The following is a 22,809-nucleotide window of genomic DNA, read 5'->3' on the forward strand; positions in this document are numbered from 1 at the left end:
GAGAGAGAGGAGGGGGAGGAGAGAGATAGATGGGGAAGGCGAGAGATGAGGGGAGGAGAGAGAGGGGGAAGGAGAGAGAGGAGGGGAAAGAGAGAGATGAGGGGGAGGCGAGAGGAGGGTAAAGAGGGAGAGGGGGAAGGAGAGAGGGGGGAAGGAGAGAGAGGAGGGGAAGGAGGGAGAGGGGGAATGAGAGAGAGGAGGGGAAGGAGGGAGAGGAGGGGAAGGAGGGGAAGGAGGGGAAGGAGAGAGAGGAGGGTAAGGAGAGAGAGGGGGAAGGAGAGAGATGAGGGGAAGGAGAGAGAGGGGGGAGGAGAGAGAGGCGGAAGGAGAGAGAGGAGGGGAAGGAGAGATATGAGGGGAAGGAGAAGAGGGGGAAGGAGAGAGAGGAGTGGAAGGAGGGAGAGGGGGAAGGAGAGAGAGGAGGGGAAGGAGAGAGAGGGGGAAGGAGAGAGAGGGGGAAGGAGATAGAGAGTGGAAAGGAGAGAGAGGAGGGGAAGGAGAGAGAGGGGGAAGGAGAGAGAGGGGGAAGGAGAAAGATGAGGGGAATGAGAGAGAGGGGGAAGGAGAGAGGAGGGGAAGGAGAGAGAGGTGGAAGGAGAGAGGGGGGGAAGGAGAGAGAGGGGGAAGGAGAAAGATGAGGGGAATGAGAGAGAGGGGGAAGGAGAGAGGAGGGGAAGGAGAGAGAGGTGGAAGGAGAGAGAGGGGGAAGGAAGAAACAATAAGAACAGAGAACAAAAAGGGAGGATGGGCAGTAGAGAAAAAGAGAGATTTGAGGGAAAGAGAAAGAAAGCCCAAAACCCAAAAGCATCACTTTCATCCCATGAGTTCCTCTTCCTGTCTTTCATCTTGGAGTGAGATGAAAGGTTGACTCTACGGGCGTCAAATGACCACCCATTACCTATTACCCACAACCACCCATTCCACCCAATCGTGGTGTGCATTACTCGTCTCCACAGAGACCTTGGGTGGAGAGACAAGGCAGCGATACGGCAGCCTCGCAGGGGAGACATCTCTGAGCTATAAAAACCAAAATAAGGGAAATTAAAGGAAAGAGAGGAGCGAGAGGAGTGCCATGGCTGTAAAACTCCCTCATGCATTCCCCCAGTGTGAAAAACAGAGGAGATAGAGAGAGAAAGAGAGAGGAGGGTAGAGAGAGGGAGAAAAATAGGGAAAATAAGCGAGTGACAAAATGATAGTGAAGATGAGCGAGAGAGAGAGGGAGCTAGAGGGAGTGAAAGGCTGTGAGTGAGGGAGCAGAAAAAGAGAGAGAGTGGGAGATTTGAAAGTGAGTAAGCAGGGTTAGGTCGTGATAGGCTGTTTTCTAATTAGCTGTGTGTCTGCCTGGAACTACACTTTTATTTCACAGATCAAATTGAAACATCAGTGGTGCCAACTGACTGGCTGAAGAGTAGAAGAGCTCAGTGGTGTATTGTGTGCTGGATTCCTTACAAAAACATATTGCAGTTTTCAAACTGCAGTAAAAGTGCAGTAACTGCAGTCGACTGTGGTATTTTGGACACAGTAATTGCAGAATAACTGCAATGTACTGCACTGTAACTGCAGTTATACTGCACTGTAACTGCAGTTAAACTGCAAAATTACTCTGGTAAAAAAAAACTGTGTTATTTTGGACGCAGTATTGGCAGTATACTGCAGTTATACTGCAATCTTTTTTCGTAAGGAAAGAGCCAAAGTGTCAATCACAAGACTCACACTTTAATCAAAGATCTGTTCAAGATGTGTTTCCACTGGCCAAAGCACACCAAAGCAAGAGCAATGTACCATTACGCTGCATCACAAGACCAATGAAACACAAGCCTTGCAAATACAGTACTGACAACTGATAAAATAGTGCCCGGCTCAGACCCGCAAATATATACGTCCGATCATCCAAGGCCTGTCATTATCAAAGTGGAATGCCACTGAGCATTGTGTGGGTGTGCTTATACTGTTCCAGTGTAAGGCTTATAACTGTTCATAAGCCTGCCTTATGGGTTAAGCCTATCTCATCTGGGTTTATGGGATAGATACATTAAGATAACTGACCTCACTTGACTACAACCCGAAATATTCTGGAAAAAAACTGGAACTTATTTAGAATAGAAGTTATAGAATGTTCCACTTCCTCTGTCAACAGTACACACCAATGGCTACAGAAATTAAACTCGATGACAAACAAAACTATTATGCTAAGATGTTATTTTTAACAGACTCACGCTGCTTCTAGTTGTGTTTTTTTCTCTCTCCCAAAGCGAACCCATAAAAGCATTTTGTGTTTGTGTCCGTTTCTAAATCTTGAAAGGTCAGAATAATGGCAGGGCTCTTTGTGTGACTACAATTAGATTTAACTGTTCCACAGACTAAGTGGCTCCACCTGAAACAGAAGTACAAAACTAGCTAAAAAAATTAAGTCATTATCAAAGCTTTCAAGCTGAGGAGAGTGGTTGCTATTTAGTAAGTGGCTAACAACATGGTTTTGAACTTGTAAAAGCTAAATTGGAGGAGGAAGCATCAAATAAAGACTACACAGCATTGAGACAGCAAGGGAAGAGAGCACTGCAGCCGCCAATATGGGCATTGTCAAATCAACATCAAATCAAATTTTATTTGTCACATGCTTCGTAAACAAGAGGTGTAGACTAACAGTGAAATGCTTACTTACAGGTCCTTTTCCAACAATGCAGAGTTAAAGATAAAGATATTGACTCCTCTGTACACAGGACACATAGTTATACACTGAGTGGACAAAACATTAGGAATACCTGCTCTTTCCCTGACATAGACTGACCAGGTGAATCCAGATGAAAGCTATGATCCCTTATTGCTGTCACTTGTTAAATCTACTTCAATCAGTGTAGATGAAGGGGAGGAGACCGGTTCAAGAAGGATTTTTAAGCCTTGAGACAATTGACATGGATTGTGTATGTGGGCCGTTAAGAGGGTGAATGGGAAAAACAAACCTTTGAACGGGGTATGGTAGTAGGTGCCAGGCGCACCGGTTTATGTCAAGAACTGCAACGCAACTGGGTTTTTCACGCTCAACAGTTTCCCGTGTGTATCAAGAATGGTCCACCACCCAAAGGACATCCAGCCAACTTGACACAACTGTGGGAAGTATTGGAGTCAACATGGGCCAGCATCCCTATGGAAAGCTTTCAACACCTTGTAGAGTCCATGCCCCGACGAATTGAGGCTGTTTTAAGGGCAAAAGGGCGGGGTGCAACTCAATATTAGGAAAGTGTCCCTAATGTTTTGTACACTCAGTGTATCTTCCCACCCAAACTTCTCTTCAGCAGGGGCGTAGTCATGGAACATGCAACAAAAAGTAACACATCATCACTCTTGCTGGTTCTAGGGCACCCTGGAACATTCAATAACAGCAAGAACGTTATTCTCGACCAAAGAGCCTATAGAATATAATGGAACCAGAGAATATGGTATTCTAGAACATGAGGGCTGAGGCCGGGAGCGGAACACGGAGTCTCTGACAGAAGGCCCAGAACACACCATAGAATCTGTCTCTGGCCTCACAGACAGACAAAGAGACTCTCAGAGACACACAGAGACAGATAAAGAGAGAGAAAGGGGAGATGAGAGAGGGAGAGGGAGTAAGAGCAAGAAAGAGAGAGAGAGGGGATATAGCAATGTGTCAGTCAAAGGTTGAAGGGTTTGAGGACAGTTGCAGTAGCAGAGGGACACACATTAAAAGAGACTAGACAGTCTTTGTTTGAATTGAATAGGTCTCTATTATCTGAAGGAGAGTAGGAGGGGCACACTATATGAAGGTGGAGTAGTGGAGAGAACGTTTCAAGGTGAACAAGAGGCATAGTGGAGGGGATAGTCAGTTGATGCTGAGGGGTAGGGGGTGGGACGAAGGAGACGCTGGAATGGCTTCAGGTCTGTTCAGAGTTAACGGGGGTCCCTGGTTGGTTGATGGGAGAACAGGTGGGGGCGGAGCTACCAGATGTAGCCAGTCTCGTCGTCTTTGTCATCTTCCTCGTCCTCGTCATCCTCAATTGCCCCTCTGGGATGGATCCGGCCCCGCCTCTGCTTCTGCCGGCTCCTCCCACTCTGAGCTGGCTCCTCCTCCTGGTCATCAAGGAGAATGACGGCGCCCCCGCTACCAAAATCCCCCGAGGTCTCTTGGTCCTCCTCTACACAGAGAGAGAGAGCCAGTCAGGTTAGACAGAGACAGACAGATTAGACACACATTTAACAGAGACAGATGGGTTAAATAAAGAGACAGAGAGACAGACAGGTTAGACAGAGAGTCAGACAGGCTAGACAGAGAGTCAGACAGGTTAGACAGAGAGTCAGACAGGTTAGAGCAGAGGTTCCCAAACTTCTTTGGCCAGCGACCCGATTTAGTTATCTTTGTTTTTGCAACCCCACCATGTAAAAAAGGTGATGTAATCAACGGCCAATGTTAACTTTTTAAATTGGGGATATGACAGTTTATTACAAATCAGTCTGACAGTACTTTTGACAGTATTTCAGTCTGAAGGAAGTATGGTTTGAAGTGACTGAAATAAATCAGAAAGGTATTGGGATGTTCAGAAGATCATCAGGCAATCATTTTGTTTGATCTTGATGATGTTCTTTCCCCCCCAGGCTGATTTAGTGCCTGGTCTTGTCCACTCTATTCTAATGAGGCTTGTGGACATTGTAGAGGGAAACAGAAGACACTGTGTTCCTGAGAGTATTATCTTTCAGTGATGGGGTCATAATATGCAGCTTAAACCATTCAAAAGATAGAACCACATTTGTAGAAAAAAATAAACAGAAACTGGCTACCGGAGGTTACTGACATAACCCCGGTTTTATGAACCAAGTGCAATTAAATAAATAAAAATCCCCAGAGTTTCTCTCGCAACCCCATTTTCAAATCAGGCGACCCCACATGGGGTCGTGACCCCTAGTTTGGGAAACGCTGGGTTAGAGACAGCGAGACAGACAGGTTAGAGACAGAGATAGAGAGACATACAGGTTAGATACAGAAACAAACTAACCCATACACAGACAACCTGCTTTTGGTTGAGATGTGCTATTCCGACAACACAATGCATTACTGTAAATAACCTCATCTTCCTCCAGTGGTCCATCTGAGCCTGAGCTCTGCTTTATCCCAGCTCACAATCTTATAGCATCAAACGCTTCAAAGGAACGCTGTTAAAGCCCAAATACATGAGCAGGGAATCAGAGGAGGCAGCCAGAGGCATTCAGCTATAGATAGATAAGGCTTCACAGGCTGTTCTCAGATCTGTCTGGTTGGATACACAACTTCCATTAGCAGCACAGGATTTACAACGCTAACATTCAGTCTGGCAATTGTTACTGAAGATCAGTATCCTTGTAAAAATGGAACTATGCTTTAGAGATACAATTACCAAAAATCACATTCCACAACTACAAAAGAAAAATGCGACAATAACAACCTCTGTTCCTCTTAAAGGTCTGGAGAGTTTAGTTTTTTTCGCGGGGCGACACGCACGTGCGCACACACACACAGGCACCTTTGCTCTGTAAAAAAGTGTCTACCAGAACAGACATTGAGAGGCATCCCACGTTCAGTGGTATCTTTAAAGAAAGACTCAGCGAGATGGCTGCCTCCAGCACCCCAGATAACACAGGCTCAGATAACACACACACACACACACACACACAGTAACACCTTTATCAATGAGCACACTCGTAGAGACATATGGGACGCAGTGTAAAGAGAATGCTGGAGGGGAATGTGTGTGCTTGCCTGTGCTCATGTGTTGAAAAGGGTTAGTAATTTTATGTCGGGTTCAGATACTATGTGAAATCTTTGAAATACTTGCTGTAGCTTGCCTGGAGTGACAGATCGGCGTGATCTGCAGTTTTGGTGCTATTCTATTGGTCCATTGAGCTAGGCAAGCTCAATCCCACACAGATAAAGTATTTCAAATGATTTAGCATTTCAAGCTCTGGTACATACAGTATATATGCATGTGTACATGATTGTGTGTTGGTTATGTGTGTGTGTGGGGGGGGGGTTGACTGTTATTGGTCTTACCACAGGTGGGGTTGCCCTGTTTTCTGGAGCCGGCGATCTCGTTGCCGTATTTGTCTACACACCAACACTGTCCAGTACTACCACGACACTGGGTTGGCTTAAAGTAACCCTCCTCAGAACAGCGTGGAATATAGACCCCTAGAGAGAGAGGGAGGGAGGGATGAAGAGAGAGAATGAGAGAGAGATAAGTAAAATACATTCTAAACAATCCTGTAATATAACCATATTTACTAAAAACCCACTCCATCTCCAATGTGATCATGGTCATGTCCCTGTAGGTTTTGTGTATGCAGAGGCTGAGGCAAACAATCAATTACTAGAGCCTAGGCTCTGACAATAGTCATACATCCTGCTTAAAGGGGACCAGGCACTTTCAATAACAGCACTCACACACACACACACACACACACACACACAAACCCGTTAACCTCTTTTTACATTTTTTTGTGACCCAGTGAAAGACCATTTCTCAAAGTGTGTTTTGTCGTGAGTTATAACACTATTACACACGATTATTGATGACCGTTTGGCTGAGGGTTTGAAGGGGTTAGGGGTGGGGGACTTTTCGATAAAATGTCAGGGTGTGTGTGTGTGCGTGCTATTGATCTTTTGTGTTGTTGTCAGCTGGATGATGTATTGCGGCTAAATATGTAGCTTCATTTCCATATGCAGTGTTAGTGCATCCCACTAAAAACTGTCATTTTGCAGAGGAGTGACTGACAGCTGTCACTCCAGCAGACTGACCCATGACAGTGTTGCGCCGACCCTGGGTCTGACTCCTGTTCATCTCATTCTGGCAGGGCAGACCTGGAGAAAGACATACAGACTAGTGTTAAATACAGAACAGTTCAAATGAACTTTCTCCATCACACACACCTCTCTCTTTCTTTTTTTGCTCTCTGTACTTCTCCCATCCCTCCTCCCTCCATGCCCTCCATGCCCTCTCAATCCCTTCCTTTTTACCGCCCTCCCTTCACCCCTCCATCTCTCTCACCGTCAGGTTTCTGGAAGCAGTAGCACCACTCGTTGTTGGACAGTTTCCCGTCCTTGAAGGAGTCGCAGGAGTTGAACAGGGGCTTCATACACAGCTCATACTTGTCCAGGTAGATGGCACTGAGCTCTGATTGGTCCAGCAGGAGGTCATAGTTCATGTCCAGCTTGTTGAACATCCAACCCAGAGAGTCCTTACAGATGGGCAAGATACTGGTGTCAAAACCTGGGAGAGGGGAGAGGGGGAGATTAGCGGGAGGTGTGTGTATGTGGGGGGGTGGGGGGGAGGGTGTTTTAGGACATTTGTGTGTGTGTGTGTTTGTGTGTTAGTGTGTGTGTGTGTGTCTGTTTTAGCAAAGACAGTACAGTATGAAGATTCCTAGAAACTGCTTCCCCGATCATGCTTTTAGGTGATGTCATGGTGATGTTGGCTAGCTAAACACATCATCGGATTGAAAGATCGTCTCGCACCGAACTGCGCATGTGCAGGCCGTCAAATCAAAGGCACTCCTGAAATATAAAGTTGATTTTGACGAAAATTAAAACGTGTCAGTTTGTCTCTTTCAGTTTGTCACTTTCACGAGGTTGGAGTAATAACTTGTTCAGCTACTTAAGACATCTACGTTGTGCCTTTAGATTTTGAGAAAATGAACAACTAAATAATATTTTTTACTTCTGCCATTGACTTCCCAAACCCCTGTCTGGTCTGTCGAGTATGCTTCACGAAGCGTTTCCGGAAGTATCGCGATGTTGGGCCTCTGGGTTTAGAAACTCTGTGGTTGTATTTGAGGGGGTACTTTCAGGGCCTCTTGTCTTGGCTTCAGTCAGGGCCTCTTGTCTTGGCTTCAGTCAGGGCCTCTTGTCTTGGCTTCAGTCAGGGCCTCGTGTCTTGGCTTCAGTCAGGGCCTCGTGTCTTGGCTTCAGTCAGGGCCTCGTGTCTTGGCTTCAGTCAGGGCCTCGTGTCTTGGCTTCAGTCAGGGCCTCTTGTCTTTGCTTCAGTCAGTGACTCTTGTCTTCGGGCTTTTCAGTCCAAAACCTGAGTAAAGTGCTTGGAGAAAGTTTGTACTGTTGAAGTGTTAGACACGTTGACATTTAGTAGAGCACAGAGGAGCACTGTCCTCATCATCTACAGTCCTCATTAGAACTGAAAAGAACAACGGACTTTCAAATGGCAGTGCAATTAAAAATTTAAAAATTACACACCCACATATACACAGAGATAATGGTGTGACTCACGTCCTGCCGCTGAATCAGAGTTGGCGGAGGATTTGAGGTCTCGGTTGGCGTCGAGGTGGAGAACTCCAAACCAGTCCTTCAGTCTGGATGCTAGGCTATGCAGGTCCCCATCACTGCAAACTAGACACACACACACACACACACACACACACACACCAGTGTTAGCAGGAAGCAGGGTTGGGCTCAAATCAGAATAATGGAATTGACTCCCATTCAACTCATGAGATGAAATTCAAATTGAATTGGCCACATTTTTATTTGAGTTTGAGTGACAGGAAGTAGAATTTAATTCAGTGCAATTCAAAGAAATTCCACTTTTCTCTGGAAACAATGTTCACATTCTTAGCAGGAAGCAGGGTTGGGCTCAAATCAGAATAATGGAATTGACTCCCATTCAACTCATGAGATGAAATTCAAATTGAATTGGCCACATTTTTATTTGAGTTTGAGTGACAGGAAGTAGAATTTAATTCAGTGCAATTCAAAGAAATTCCACTTTTCTCTGGAAACAATGTTCACATTCTCTTTTAACCTTAGTGCTTAGAATAGCCAATTATATTTCCACCAACCATTTCATTTGGTTGGCATCTTTTTGAAGGCCTCAGGGTCAACGTCAAGGTTAAACTAATGCATTCTGAGAAATGCAGTATTTTCGCCTTAGTGAACAAAAGGTAAGTGATTCGTGAAATATAATAACTTTAAATATTTGCATACAGGTTTTCTTTTCCTTGATCATTCATTTTAAGAGTTTGTTTCAACAATTTTTTATATGCATGTATATTACGACATGTTTGATGTTTTCTGTACAAGATGTATATTTGTATAGACTACACCTAATATAGAATAGAAGAGGCATTTGCATTTCACAGAATTCTATTATATTTCCATTAATTCAAATTAGAATTGCAATTCTGTATCCTGTTTACTACTTCAATTCAAATTCAATTCAAATTCAAGAATTTAACTGGAATTTATGAGGCATTCTCAATTCAATTGTGAATTGAGCCCAACCCTGGCAGGAAGGCAGAGAAATGTCAATCTCACGCTGTCAATTTAATAAAAATGAATGTATTATATTTTAAAGCCACATTGATGCAACATGATTCTGTTTGATAGTTGGGTGAAATGACGTCAGCACAATGTTGACTAAACCAATATTTTCTTCTCCTTGACCACAGAGCAACACCACACAACACAGGAGCAGCTGTGTTCTATTGTCCTCCCTGTTGCTATAGGAACACAAGCTGACACACCATCTTACTGCATGCTCTGTGTGTGTTTGTGTGTGTGTGTGTGTTTGAGTGATACAATCTCTCATTGATCACTAGAAGACATTACTGCACTGTTGGAGCTAGGAACACAAGCATTTCACTACACCCACAATAACATCTGCTAAATATGTGTATGCGACCAATACAATTTGATTTGATTTGATAGAACTACAAGATAAGCAAATAGGCTTGACAGGTAAAGAGAGTGGGAGTGTGTCTGTGTAAAAGAGAGAGAGAGAGAGACAAACAGACCCCATAGAGCCCCAGGACAACAACAACAACAACAACAACAACAACAACAACAACAACAACAACACAATTAGACCCAACCAAATCATGAGAAAACAAAAAGAGAATTACTTGACACATTGGAAAGAACAAACAAAAAAAACTGAGCAAACTAGAATGCTATTTGGCCCTAAACAGAGAGTACACAGTGGCAGAATACCTGACCACTGTGACTGACCCAAACTTAAGGAAAGCTTTGACTATGTACAGACTCAGTGAACATAGCCTTGCTATTGAGAAAGGCCGCCGTAGGCAGACCTGGCTCTCAAGAGAAGACAGGCTATGTGCACACTGCCCACAACATGAGGTGGAAACTGAGCTGCACTTCCTAACCTCCTGCCAAATGTATGACCATATTAGAGACACATATTTCCCTCAGATTACAGCGATCCACAAAGAATTCGAAAACAAACCCAATTTTGATAAACCACAGTGTGCCATCACAGCTGCAAGATTTGTGACCTGTTGCCACAAGAAAAGGGCAACCAGTGAAGAACAAACACCATTGTAAATACAACCCATATTTATGTTTATTTATTTTCCCATTTGTACTTTAACTATTTGCACATTGTTACAACACTGTATATATACATAATATGACATTTGAAATGTCTTTATTCTTTTGGATCTTCTGAGTGTAATGTTTACTGTTAATATTTATTGTTTATTTCACTTTTGTTTACTATCTACTTCAATTGCTTTGGCAATGTTAACATACGTTTCCCATGCCAATAAAGCCCTTAAATTGAGAGAGAGAGAGAGAGAGAGAGAGAGAGAGAGAGAGAGAGAGAGAGAGAGAGAGAGAGAGAGAGAGAGAGAGAGAGAGAGAGAGAGAGAAAATGATGTGTGTGATGATGGATGGTAACACATTCATTCTGCCAGAGCTCCACCTGAGCCAGTATATGACAGGTGTACCCAGGTGAGACAATAACATCAGACCCAGCACTGTCACCAGGGACACACACATACACTCTCACATGCACACGCAAGCTTGCGCACACACACACACACACACACACACACACACACACACCCCAGATCTCATCTTGTCTTGAAGCTTAACGCCAAAAAATGTGCTGCTGTGACAGGCCACCTGGGAGTCTCTCTCTATTTACCCATACATAGATAGGGGGGTAAAGAAGGATAGAAGATGCTACATTAGTCACACAACAGTGTTTTTCCCCTGCTCTATTTAAATGGCTAAAAATCCACTGTGCCAGGAAACAGTGGCTATACTAAGCCTTTATTATAAGTGAATGGTGCTGATAACTAACTGTTGATGCTGGCTCAGATCTGTGATTTCAAATCCTTGTTTGCTCTCCCATCCTCTCTTACACAGCCTTGCCACTAACAAGGTATTTCGGCCAATATACAACAACTGACTCACTCTCTGTCAGGATGTGTGTGTCTCAGCATGATTGACACGGTCTCTAGGATGATGAGAACTAATTGACAGTTTAATAATAAACCTGAAACGCCTCATACCGAGCAAGCCAATCAAACACCATCATCCTTGGCATGTCAGACAGTCAGATTGAGAAGGTATTCATATTCCAGAAGGCCCAAAAACATTAACATTCCAACAGCACACTGATCAATCAGCTAGCAGACATACTGCTACATACTGCAGCAATGCTGTAGGAATCCATTCAGCTGGATGCTAAAGGATACAAATGTAACACACACACACATATACACAAGATCAGAGACACACACACACACACAGACACACACTTTCCCAACCTAGAGAATCTGGGTCACTAGAGGAAGTGTTTTCCCATCAGCCACTGGGTTTGTATGGTAATCAACCCCCTCTGCTGTAGCTCCTACTAAAACTGGGCCAAAAAACGGCTGCAACTTTTGATTATGCACACACTCTTTCATGCACACACGCACACACTTACACACGACTTCCTCCGAGGCTGCCTCCTCTCCTTGTTCGGGCAGGCTTCAGTGTTCGTCGTCACCGGCCTTCTAGCCACTGCCGCTCCTCATCTCATCATTCCATTTGTTTTGTCTTGTTTATTACACACACCTGGTTCATATCCCCTCATAAGTACCTGTATAAGTGTTCCCTCTGCCCCCTTGTCTTTGTGTGTGATTGTTTATTGTGGAGGAGAGAGAAGCTCGGTGGAGCTCCGTGTATTTTGTAGTGCGCCTGTTTTGCGCACTGGAGTGTTTTTACGCATTACTGCGTAACTCTGTGGTTCAGAATAAATCCTGTTATGCTGTGATTTACCCTCCTGCACCTGACTCCTTCAAAATCACCTCATCACACAGCCTACCTTCCCTTCCTGTGAGTTGAGCTTGGTAGAGTAATACTGAGATACTTTTTTATGGGTTATAGGTCCAATCTTCAAATTCATATAATTTCATATATTTAGTTCTTATCACATTTCCATTTACTATTTTCCATATATCTATTTCTGTTGTACCCACTCAAAATAAAAATAAAAATATATATACAGTGGGGAGAACAAGTATTTGATACACTGCCGATTTTGCAGGTTTTCCTACTTACAAAGCATGTGGAGGTCTGTAATTTTTATCATTACCTGTATTAACTGCACCTGTTTGAACTCGTTACCTGTATAAAAGACACCTGTCCACACACTCAATCAAACAGACTCCAACCTCTCCACAATGGCCAAAGACCAGAAAGCTGTGTAAGGACATCAGGGATAAAATTGTAGACCTGCACAAGGCTGGGATGGGCTACAGGACAATAGGCAAGCAGCTTGGTGAGAAGGCAACAACTGTTGGCGCAATTATTAGAAAATTGAAGAAGTTCAAGATGACGGTCAATCACCCTTGGTCTGGGGCTCCATGCAAGATCTCACCTCATGGGGCATCATGAGGAAGGTGAGGGATCAGCCCAGAACTACACGGCAGGACCTGGTCAATGACCTGAAGAGAGCTGGGACCACAGTCTCAAAGAAAACCATTAGTAACACACTACGCCGTCATGGATTAAAATCCTGCAGCGCACGCAAGGTCCCCCTGCTCAAGCCAGCGCATGTCCAGGCCCATCTGAAGTTTGCCAATGACCATCTGGATGATCCAGAGGAGGAATGGGAGAAGGTCATGTGGTCTGATGAGACAAAAGTATAGTTTTTTGGTCTAAACTCCACTCGCCATGTATGGAGGAAGAAGAAGGATGAGTACAACCCCAAGAACACCATCCTAACCGTGAAGAATGGATGTGGAAACATCATTCTTTGGGGATGCTTTTCTGCAAAGGGGACAGGACGACTGCACCGTATTGAGGGGAGGATGGAGGGGGCCATGTATCGCGAGATCTTGGCCAACAACCTCCTTCCCTCAGTAAGAGCATTGAAGATGGGTCGTGGCTGGGTCTTCCAGCATGACAATGACCCGAAAAACACACAGCCAGGGCAACTAAGGAGTGGCGCCGTAAGAAGCATCTCAAGGTCCTGGAGTGGCCTAGCCAGTCTCCAGACTTGAACCCAATAGAACATCTTTGGAGGGAGCTGAAAGTCCGTATTGCCCAGCGACAGCCCCGAAACCTGAAGGATCTGGAGAAGGTCTGTATGGAGGAGTGGGCCAAAATCCCTGCTGCAGTGTGTGCAAACCTGGTCAAGACCTACAGGAAACGTATGACCTCTGTAATTGCAAACAAAGGTTTCTGTACCAAATATTAAGTTCTGCTTTTCTGATGTATCAAATACTTATGTCATGCAATAAAATGCAAATTAATTACTTAAAAATCATACAATGTGATTTTCTGGATTTTTGTTTTAGATTCCGTCTCTCACAGTTGAAGTGTACCTATGATAAAAATTACAGACCTCTACATGCTTTGTAAGTAGGAAAACCTGCAAAATCGGCAGTGTATCAAATACTTGTTCTCCCCACTGTGTATATATATATATATGTATATACAGTACCAGTCAAAAGTTTGGACACACCTACTCATTCAAGGGTTTTTCTTTATTTTTGCTATTGTCTACATTGTAGAATAATAGTGAAGACATCAAAACTATGAAATAACACATATGGAATCATGTAGTAACCAAAAAAGTGTTAAACATATATATTTGAGATTCTTCAAAGTAGGCACCCTTCGCCTTGATGACAGCTTTGCACACTCTTGGCATTCTCTCAGCCAGCTTCACCTGGAATGCTTTTCCAACAGTCTTGAAGGAGTTCCCACATATGCTGAGCACTTGTTGGCTGCTTTTCCTTCACTCTGCGGTCCAACTCATCCCAAACCATCTCAATTGGGTTGAGGTTGTGTGAATGTGGAGGCCAGGTCATCTGATGCAGCACTCCATCACTGTCCTTCTTGGTCAAATAGCCCTTATACACAGCCTGGAGGTGTGTTAGGTCATTGTCCTGTTGAAAAATAAATGATAGTCCCACTAAGAGCAAACCAGATGGGATGGCGTATTCCACCGGTCTAATGTCCATTGCTCGTGTTTCTTGGCCCAAGCAAGTCTCTTCTTATTATTGGTGTCCTTTAGTAGTGGTTTCTTTGCAGCAATTCGACCATGAACGCCTGATTCACACAGTCTCCTCTGAACAGTTGATGTTGAGATGTGTCTGTTACTTGAACTCTGAGAAGCATTTATTTGGGCTGCAATTTCTGAGGCTGGTAACTCTAATGAACGTATCCTCTGCAGCAGAGGTAACTCTGGGTCTTCCTTTCCTGTGGCGGTCCTCATGAGAGCCAGTTCTTGACATTTTCTGGATTGACTGACCATCATGTCTTAAAGTAATGATGGACTGTCGTTTCTCTTTGCTTATTTGAGCTGTTCTTGCCATAATATGGACTTGGTCTTTTACCAAATAGGGCTATCTTCTGTATACCACCCCTACCTTGTCACAACACAACTGATTGGCTCAAACGCATTAAAGAAGGAAAGACATTCCACAAATTAACTTTTAACAAGGCACAACTGTTAATTGAAATGCATTCCAGGTGACTATCTCATGAAGCTGGTTCAGAGAATGCCAAGAGTGTGCAAAGCTGTCATCAAGGCAAAGGGTGGCTACTTTGAAGAATCTCAAATATAAAATATATTTTGATTTGTTTAACACTTCTTTGGTTACTACAATGATTCCATATGTGTTATTTCATAGTTTTGATGTCTTCACTATTATTCTACAATGTAGAAAATAGTAAAAATAAAGAAAAACCCTTGAATAAGTAGGTGTGTCCAAACTTTTGACTGGTAGTGTACATAATACAAAGTAATGCTCATTTTACTCATATTACAGAGTTTAAGAAATAGTCAGTTTAGTATGTAAAGGAAAATAAACAAGAAAATCCCATTCCCTTCCCCCAACCCCACCCAGCCAACATGTCTCCATCCAAGGGTGAAGTATATTTGTCCAGACCTCGATTGTTCCTTGACTAGCATGATTCATTCTCGCTGTCGATAATTCTGATGTTATAACTTCTAATAATAACTGTATCCACTAGTGAATTGGGAGCGATGAGGTGACTGCCATCTAAGAGCCAACATATTTTTTAAGGCAGTGCTGCCTAACAGCAGTAATCGTGTCTGATTGATTCAGAGATTCAAGGTGCTATCCTCGTTAAGTAACATAGCGGATGCGAAGCATTGAATATGTACATTGATGCTCTTTGAAATGACTTTTGTAACTTTGTCCCAGAAGCATTTAACTACAGGGCACTCCCACATTATATGAAGAAAAGGGCCTACCTGATTTAGGGGACATAGTGAACAGTTGGGGCCAATTTCATCGTAAAAAGTTAATTTGGTTTTAAATACAGTCTGTGAACAAACTTGAAATAAATAAATTGATGGTTCGGGATTACAGGACGCCAAGGTCATATTTTTCCATATTCTGTTCCAGTTTTAAGGGTTGTTGGTCTGTATACCATACTTGTTTAATGGCTAGCTCAGAATATGAGCTTTCCAAAAGTTGTTTATATATTATGGAGATTAGTCCTTTCGGAAGCCTAGATAATTTATTTATAAATCCCATCATTGGATAGTTCGGTAGTTGGGTTTCCCAAGGGACTCCATAGGGAAGCATAGTTGACCTAAGAAAAAAGGAGTTACCTGGTAATGTGTATGTGTCTTTCAAATCTTAGAATTGTTCTCAAACCATTACTGTCCATGATATCGGTAAGGGTACGGATTCCACATTTGGACCATTGGGGGGGATGCAAAAGGCTGCCCTCCAGATCGCAAGGCATCATTGTGAAATATTATAATCTAGGCATGCCATTTTGATTCCCAGCTACATTGTTTTTAAAATGTGCACCAAATAGAAATTGTGTGAGCAATAAAAGGACCAAAGGGTACTTTACATTGTTTAAGGGATATATCAGTGAAAACCAGGGGTTGGAACCAAAATTCTTGTTTTAGTTACATTCCACTGTGCCAACCAGCAAAATAAAGTCCTGACACCGGTTCGAACCCAAAAAAAAGTTCCTTTCTGTTTCTTTTTTTACTTGAAATCGACATAATTTCTACATTTAGCTCATTAAATTACTCCACCAAACAGTGCAGATAGAACAGCTTGCTATAGACCGGGCAACCTAATGGACAGACAAGTGTAGGGCGTGAGATGCGACTGAAATTTTGCAGGTGGGGAGAGAGCGAGAGAGAGGGGTGGACATGGAGGAGGCTTGAAGATCAGAGCATCATGAAATGACATGCATTATAATGTGTTTAGGATATACAGTGGGTAAAAAAAGTATTTAGTCAGCCACCAATTGTGCAAGTTCTCCCACTTAAAAAGATGAGAGAGGCCTGTAATTTTCATCATAGGTACACGTCAACTATGACAGACAAATTGAGATTTTTTTTCTCCAGAAAATCACATTGTAGGATTTTTAATGAATTTATTTGCAAATTATGGTGGAAAATAAGTATTTGGTCACCTACAAACAAGCTTCTTCTTTAAGAGGCTCCTCTGTCCTCCACTTGTTACCTGTATTAATGGCACCTGTTTGAACTTGTTATCAGTATAAAGGACACCTGTCCACAACCTCAAACAGTCACACTCCAAACTCCACTATGGCCAAGACCAAAGAGCTGTCAAAGGACACCAGAAACAAAATTGTAGACCTGCACCAGGCTGGGAAGACTGAATCTGCAATAGGTAAGCAGCTTGGTTTGAAGAAATCAACTGTGGGAGCAATTATTAGGAAATGGAAGACATACAAGACCACTGATAATCTCCCTCGATCTGGGGCTCCACGCAAGATCTCACCCCGTGGGGTCAAAATGATCACAAGAACGGTGAGCAAAAATCCCAGAACCACACGGGGGGACCTAGTGAATGACCTGCAGAGAGCTGGGACCAAAGTAACAAAGCCTACCATCAGCAACATACTACGCCGCCAGGGACTCAAATCCTGCAGTGCCAGACGTGTCCCCCTGCTTAAGCCAGTACATATCCAGGCCCGTCTGAAGTTTGCTAGAGTGCATTTGGATGATCCAGAAGAGGATTGGGAGAATGTCATATGGTCAGATGAAACCAAAATAGAACTTTTTGGTAAAAACTCAACTCGTCGTGTTTGGAGGACAAAGAATGCTGAGTTGCATCCAAAGAACACCATACCTACTGTGAAGCATGGGGGTGGAAACATCATGCTTTGGGGCTGTTTTTCTGCAAAGGGACCAGGACGACTGATCCGTGTAAAGGAAAGAATAAATGGGGCCATGTATCGTGAGATTTTGAGTGAAAACCTCCTTCCATCAGCAAGGGCATTGAAGATGAAACGTGGCTGGGTCTTTCAGCATGACAATGATCCCAAACACACCGCCCGGGCAACGAAGGAGTGGCTTCGTAAGAAGCATTTCAAGGTCCTGGAGTGGCCTAGCCAGTCTCCAGATCTCAACCCCATAGAAAATCTTTGGAGGGAGTTGAAAGTCTGTGTTGGCCAGCGACAGCCCCAAAACATCACTGCTCTAGAGGAGATCTGCATGGAGGAATGCGCCAAAATACCAGCAACAGTGTGTGAAAACCTTGTGAAGACTTACAGAAAACGTTTGACCTGTGTCATTGCCAACAAAGGGTATATAACAAAGTATTGAGAAACTTTTGTTATTGACCAACTACTTATTTTCCACCATAATTTGCAAATAAATTCATTAAAAATACTACAATGTGATTTTCTGGATTTTGTTTTCTCATTTTGTCTGTCATAGTTGACGTGTACCTATGATGAAAATTACAGGCCTCTCTCATCTTTTTAAGTGGGAGAACTTGCACAATTGGTGGCTGACTAAATACTTTTTTTCCCCACTGTAAGTAGTCGGCATGTCATTCCTCCTTCACTGAATTACATAATTATATACTAGCTGGTTACCTACGGAGGACTGGCTAATATGGAGGAACTTTGAACATCCAAACGTTGGCTCAACGCCCTGGACCAGAGCTATTAACAAGCTTGGGTGTGCAGAGGCACCAGAATTCAACACGTCAATTCGACTCTACTCTTGTGTATCTATTCCATCTGCTGCATTCCAGCTGGATCCCTCCCACACACACACACACACGCACACGCGCACACTCACACCTTCCATCTTGAAGCCCATATTCCAGGCCTTTGAAGCAGGGAACAGCGAAGATTGCTCTCTGGGACTGAGTTCCTCTGAAGAGCGCCAGGTAGTCACCAAGACAATGGGCCATGAAATCACAGACTATGACAGTGTCTGTCTACAGCCAGGTTAGACAGGGACACAGTGGCCATACTATAACTCAGTACAAGGTGGCAGGGATGGGGGTCCAGTTTGTCTACTCTGACCCCCTCCACCACCTCCTTCTGAAGGACAACCTGTCACACACACCTGCTCCAATGCAGATCTCACTCTCAATTTCAATTTTTTCAATTTAAGGGCTTTATTGGCATGGGACACATATGTTAACATTGCCAAAGCAAGTGAAGTAGATAGTAAACAAAAGTGAAATAAACAATACATATTAACAGTAAATATTACACTCAGAAGTTCCAAAAGAATAAAGACATTTCAAATGTCAAATTATGTATATATACAGTGTTGTAACAATGTGCAAATAGTTAAAGTACAAATGGGAAAATAAACATAAATATGGGTTGTATTTACAAATGGTGGCACACTGTGGTATTTCACCCAGTAGATAAGGGAGTTTATCAAAATTGGGTTTGTTTTCGAATTCTTTGAGGATCTCAGTAATCTGAGGGAAATGTGTGTCTCTAATATGGTCATACATTTGGCAGGAGGTTAGGAAGTGCAGCTCAGTTTCCACCTCATTTTGTGGGCAGTGTGCACATAGCCTGCCTTCTCTTGAGAGCCAGGTCTGCCTACAGCGGCCTTTCTCAATAGCAAGGCTATGCTCACTGAGTCTGTACATAGTCAAAGCTTTCCTTAAGTTTGGGTCAGTCACAGTGGTCAGGTATTCTGACCATAGCTTTGAGTTTCTCTCTCTCTCTCTCTCTCTCTCTCTCTCTCTCTCTCTCTCTCTCTCTCTCTCTCTCTCTCTCTCTCTCTCTCTCTCTCTCTCTCTCTCTCTCTCTCTCTCTCTCTCTCTCTCTGCATCTTTCTTTCTCTCCCCCTCCCTCTCCTGTCCCTCTCTGATTGTTCAGAGTGCTCCTTTGTCACCTCTCCATCTCCCACAGTCATCTTCACAGTGAGGTTCGGGTAGAATGAGGACCCAGAAGGACCCCCTCCCTGTCTCACCGTCACCGTAATCATTTCAGACAGGCACGACAAAGCCGCCCGCTCCACGGGTCCTTTTGTCAGCAGTGACTCAGAACAGTGGGGTCGATCACTCAGCCGCTCTCACCCCACAGAGACACACACACAAGAGACAAATCAAACAGGCTAAATGCACTCCTAAATGCTTCACTCTACTCTTTTTGTGCCCCCTCAACTGGATCAGAAAGCCCCAGAGATGTCAGAGGGACGTCAGGTCTCAAAGCATTTAAACAGTCTAAAACAATTCCCTTCTGGTGAAATAACAGTTTTTGACTGCAGATTTAAACATTCTGCTACGATGTGGAACTGTGATATATTAGAGAGGGAGGGAGGGAGTATGTTATCAGTACATAGAATCCTGCCTTATGTATCTTTGCACTACGTCCTGTTCTCATACACAAAGGAAATACCTCCACTACTGTCACACCCTGGCTCTGGGACTCTATATGTTGAGCCAGGGTGTGTTCATTCTATGTGTTCTGTTTCTTTGTTTGGGTGTTCTAGGTTGTCTGTTTCTATGTTTGCCTGTGTGACTCCCAATCAGAGGCAACGAGTGTCAGCTGTCGGCTGGTTGTCTCTGATTGGGAGCCATATTTAAACTGTATGTTGTCCCTTGGGTGTTGTGGGTTTTTGTTCCTTGTCGGTCTTTGTCACCGTGGACTTCACGAGTCGTTTATTGTTTTGTGTAGTGTGCTTATTATCACTGACGGTAATAAAGTCAATCATGTTCGCTCAACACGCTGCGTATTGGTCTACTCCTTTTCAAGACGATCGTGACAGAAAAACCCACCATACCAGGACCAAGCAGCGTGTCCAGGAACACACGCAGGAGGTGACTCTTGTGGATGTCCTCCTCGGTTGGGGGCAGATTACTGAGGAGGAGGCCGTCCGGTACCGGAAGGCGATAAAGGGGGAGACCCAGGCAGGAGAGGAGCAGCGGCGCCAAACGGGTCAACGTCGGACAGGCGAGAGGCAACCCCAATAAATTTTTAGGGGGGGGCACACGGCATGGGCGACTGGGCAGCAGGAGGCTGCCACAGGGCGAAATGGGAGACGAGGAGAGAAGGCCACCGGGTTACGGGAGCCATTGGCGAGAGGAGGGAAGGAAGTTGTAGAGGCACGGCGAGAGGTACTGAGGCGTATTGCCAGTCCGGTCCGGCCCGTTCCTGATCCCCGTTTAAGGCCAGTGGTGTGTGTTCCCAGTACGGTCCGGCCTGTTCCTGCTCCACGCACCAAGCCTACGGTGTGCGTCGACAGCCCAGCCCGGCCTGTCCCTGCTCCACGCACCAAACCTACGGTGTGCGTCGCCAGCCCTGCCCGGCCTGTTCCTGCTCCACGCACCAAGCCTACGGTGTGCGTCGACAGCCCAGCCCGGCCTGTCCCTGCTCCACGCACCAAGCCTACGGTGTGCGTCGCCAGCCCTGCCCGGCCTGTTCCTGCTCCACGCACCAAGCCTACGGTGTGCGTCGACAGCCCAGCCCGGCCTGTCCCTGCTCCACGCACCAAACCTACGGTGTGCGTCGCCAGCCCTGCCCGGCCTGTTCCTGCTCCACGCACCAAGCCTACGGTGTGCGTCGACAGCCCAGCCCGGCCTGTCCCTGCTCCACGCACCAAGCCTACGGTGTGCGTCGCCAGCCCTGCCCGGCCTGTTCCTGCTCCACGCACCAAGCCTACGGTGTGCGTCGACAGCCCAGCCCGGCCTGTCCCTGCTCCACGCACCAAACCTACGGTGTGCGTCGCCAGCCCTGCCCGGCCTGTTCCTGCTCCACGCACCAAGCCTACGGTGTGCGTCGACAGCCCAGCCCGGCCTGTCCCTGCTCCACGCACCAAACCTACGGTGTGCGTCGACAGCCCAGCCCGGCCTGTCCCTGCTCCACGCACCAAACCTACGGTGTGCGTCGCCAGCCCTGCCCGGCCTGTTCCTGCTCCACGCACCAAGCCTACGGTGTGCGTCGACAGCCCAGCCCGGCCTGTCCCTGCTCCACGCACCAAACCTACGGTGTGCGTCGCCAGCCCAGCCCGGCCTGTTCCTGCTCCACGCACCAAGCCTACGGTGTGCGTCGCCAGCCCTGCCCGGCCTGTCCCTGCTCCACGCACCGAGCCTACGGTGTGCGTCGCCAGCCCAGCCCGGCCTGTCCCTGCTCCACGCACCAAGCCTACGGGGTGCGTCGCCAGCCCTCCTCCTCGCCAGCGGAGCCAGACTGGACCAGGGGCGCTATGGGGGGTTCATTGGAGGGTGGTGGTTTAGGCCGGAGGCAGAACCGCCGCCGAGGAGGTATGCCCGCCCAGCCCTCCCCTGTTTTGCTTTAGTTGAGGCGCGGTCGCAGTCCGCGCCTTTAGGGGGGGGTACTGTCACACCCTGGCTCTGGGACTCTATATGTTGAGCCAGGGTGTGTTCATTCTATGTGTTCTGTTTCTTTGTTTGGGTGTTCTAGGTTGTCTGTTTCTATGTTTGCCTGTGTGACTCCCAATCAGAGGCAACGAGTGTCAGCTGTCAGCTGGTTGTCTCTGATTGGGAGCCATATTTAAACTGTATGTTGTCCCTTGGGTGTTGTGGGTTTTTGTTCCTTGTCGGTCTTTGTCACCGTGGACTTCACGAGTCGTTTATTGTTTTGTGTAGTGTGCTTATTATCACTGACGGTAATAAAGTCAATCATGTTCGCTCAACACGCTGCGTATTGGTCTACTCCTTTTCAAGACGATCGTGACAACTACATCCTCTGTGACATCACCACAGAGATTACACACAACAACACAAACACAAACTCTACCTCGGGTCAAAGACTAACATCAGAGAAATCAATGGGACCGCATGGGATCTCATTCTGAATAGACGTAGAACAGAGATTTGTTCCTCTTTCTTTTTTTCTCTCCCTCTCTCAACCCAACCTGTTACCCTTTCAGTCTCTATGTTCTTTTCCTATTTCTCTCTGTCTCTTCCGTGTAAACCCCTCCCTCTCTCCATCTCTCCTCTGTGAGATTTAATCTCACATTCTGTTGCTGTGGCTGCCACCTGTAAACACCTCCGTCCCTCCATCCCCCCATCTCTCTCCCTCCCCCTCCCTCTCCCCCCTCTCCCTCCCTCCCCCTTCTCTCTCTCCGTCCCACCTCTCTCTCTCCCTCTCTCTCTCTCTCTCTCCCTCCCCTCTCCCTCCCCCTCTCTGTCCCTCCCTCCCCCTCTCCCTCTCTCCTCCATCTTCTACAGGAAAACAAATAAATCATGAGCAAGGGAGGGAGTGAAAAGAGGAAAAGAAAACAAATGAAAAGAGAGACAACTGTAATTCAGGTCGGTGGTGCAGAA

At 45.4% G+C, this 22,809-nt stretch overlaps 1 protein-coding gene across 1 annotated transcript in view; it reads right to left on the bottom strand.

The window, feature by feature from the left end:
- Window positions 1–3,957: 3,957 nt before the first annotated feature.
- The window catches only part of LOC311104597 (testican-1-like), a gene marked incomplete at both ends in the record, with an annotated part of 72,679 nt that continues 53,827 nt past the window's right edge, over window positions 3,958–22,809 (bottom strand). Inside the window, 5 exons of the mRNA XM_084146470.1 lie at window positions 3,958–4,154; window positions 6,041–6,178; window positions 6,785–6,847; window positions 7,035–7,256; window positions 8,267–8,386. Of these exons, the coding sequence (XP_084002596.1) occupies window positions 3,958–4,154; window positions 6,041–6,178; window positions 6,785–6,847; window positions 7,035–7,256; window positions 8,267–8,386 (740 nt within the window). The remainder of the gene's footprint in view (window positions 4,155–6,040; window positions 6,179–6,784; window positions 6,848–7,034; window positions 7,257–8,266; window positions 8,387–22,809) is intronic.

The sequence above is a fragment of the Coregonus lavaretus genome (genome assembly GCF_964263955.1).
Source record: "Coregonus lavaretus genome assembly, chromosome: 29".
Lineage (NCBI taxonomy): Eukaryota > Metazoa > Chordata > Actinopteri > Salmoniformes > Salmonidae > Coregonus > Coregonus lavaretus.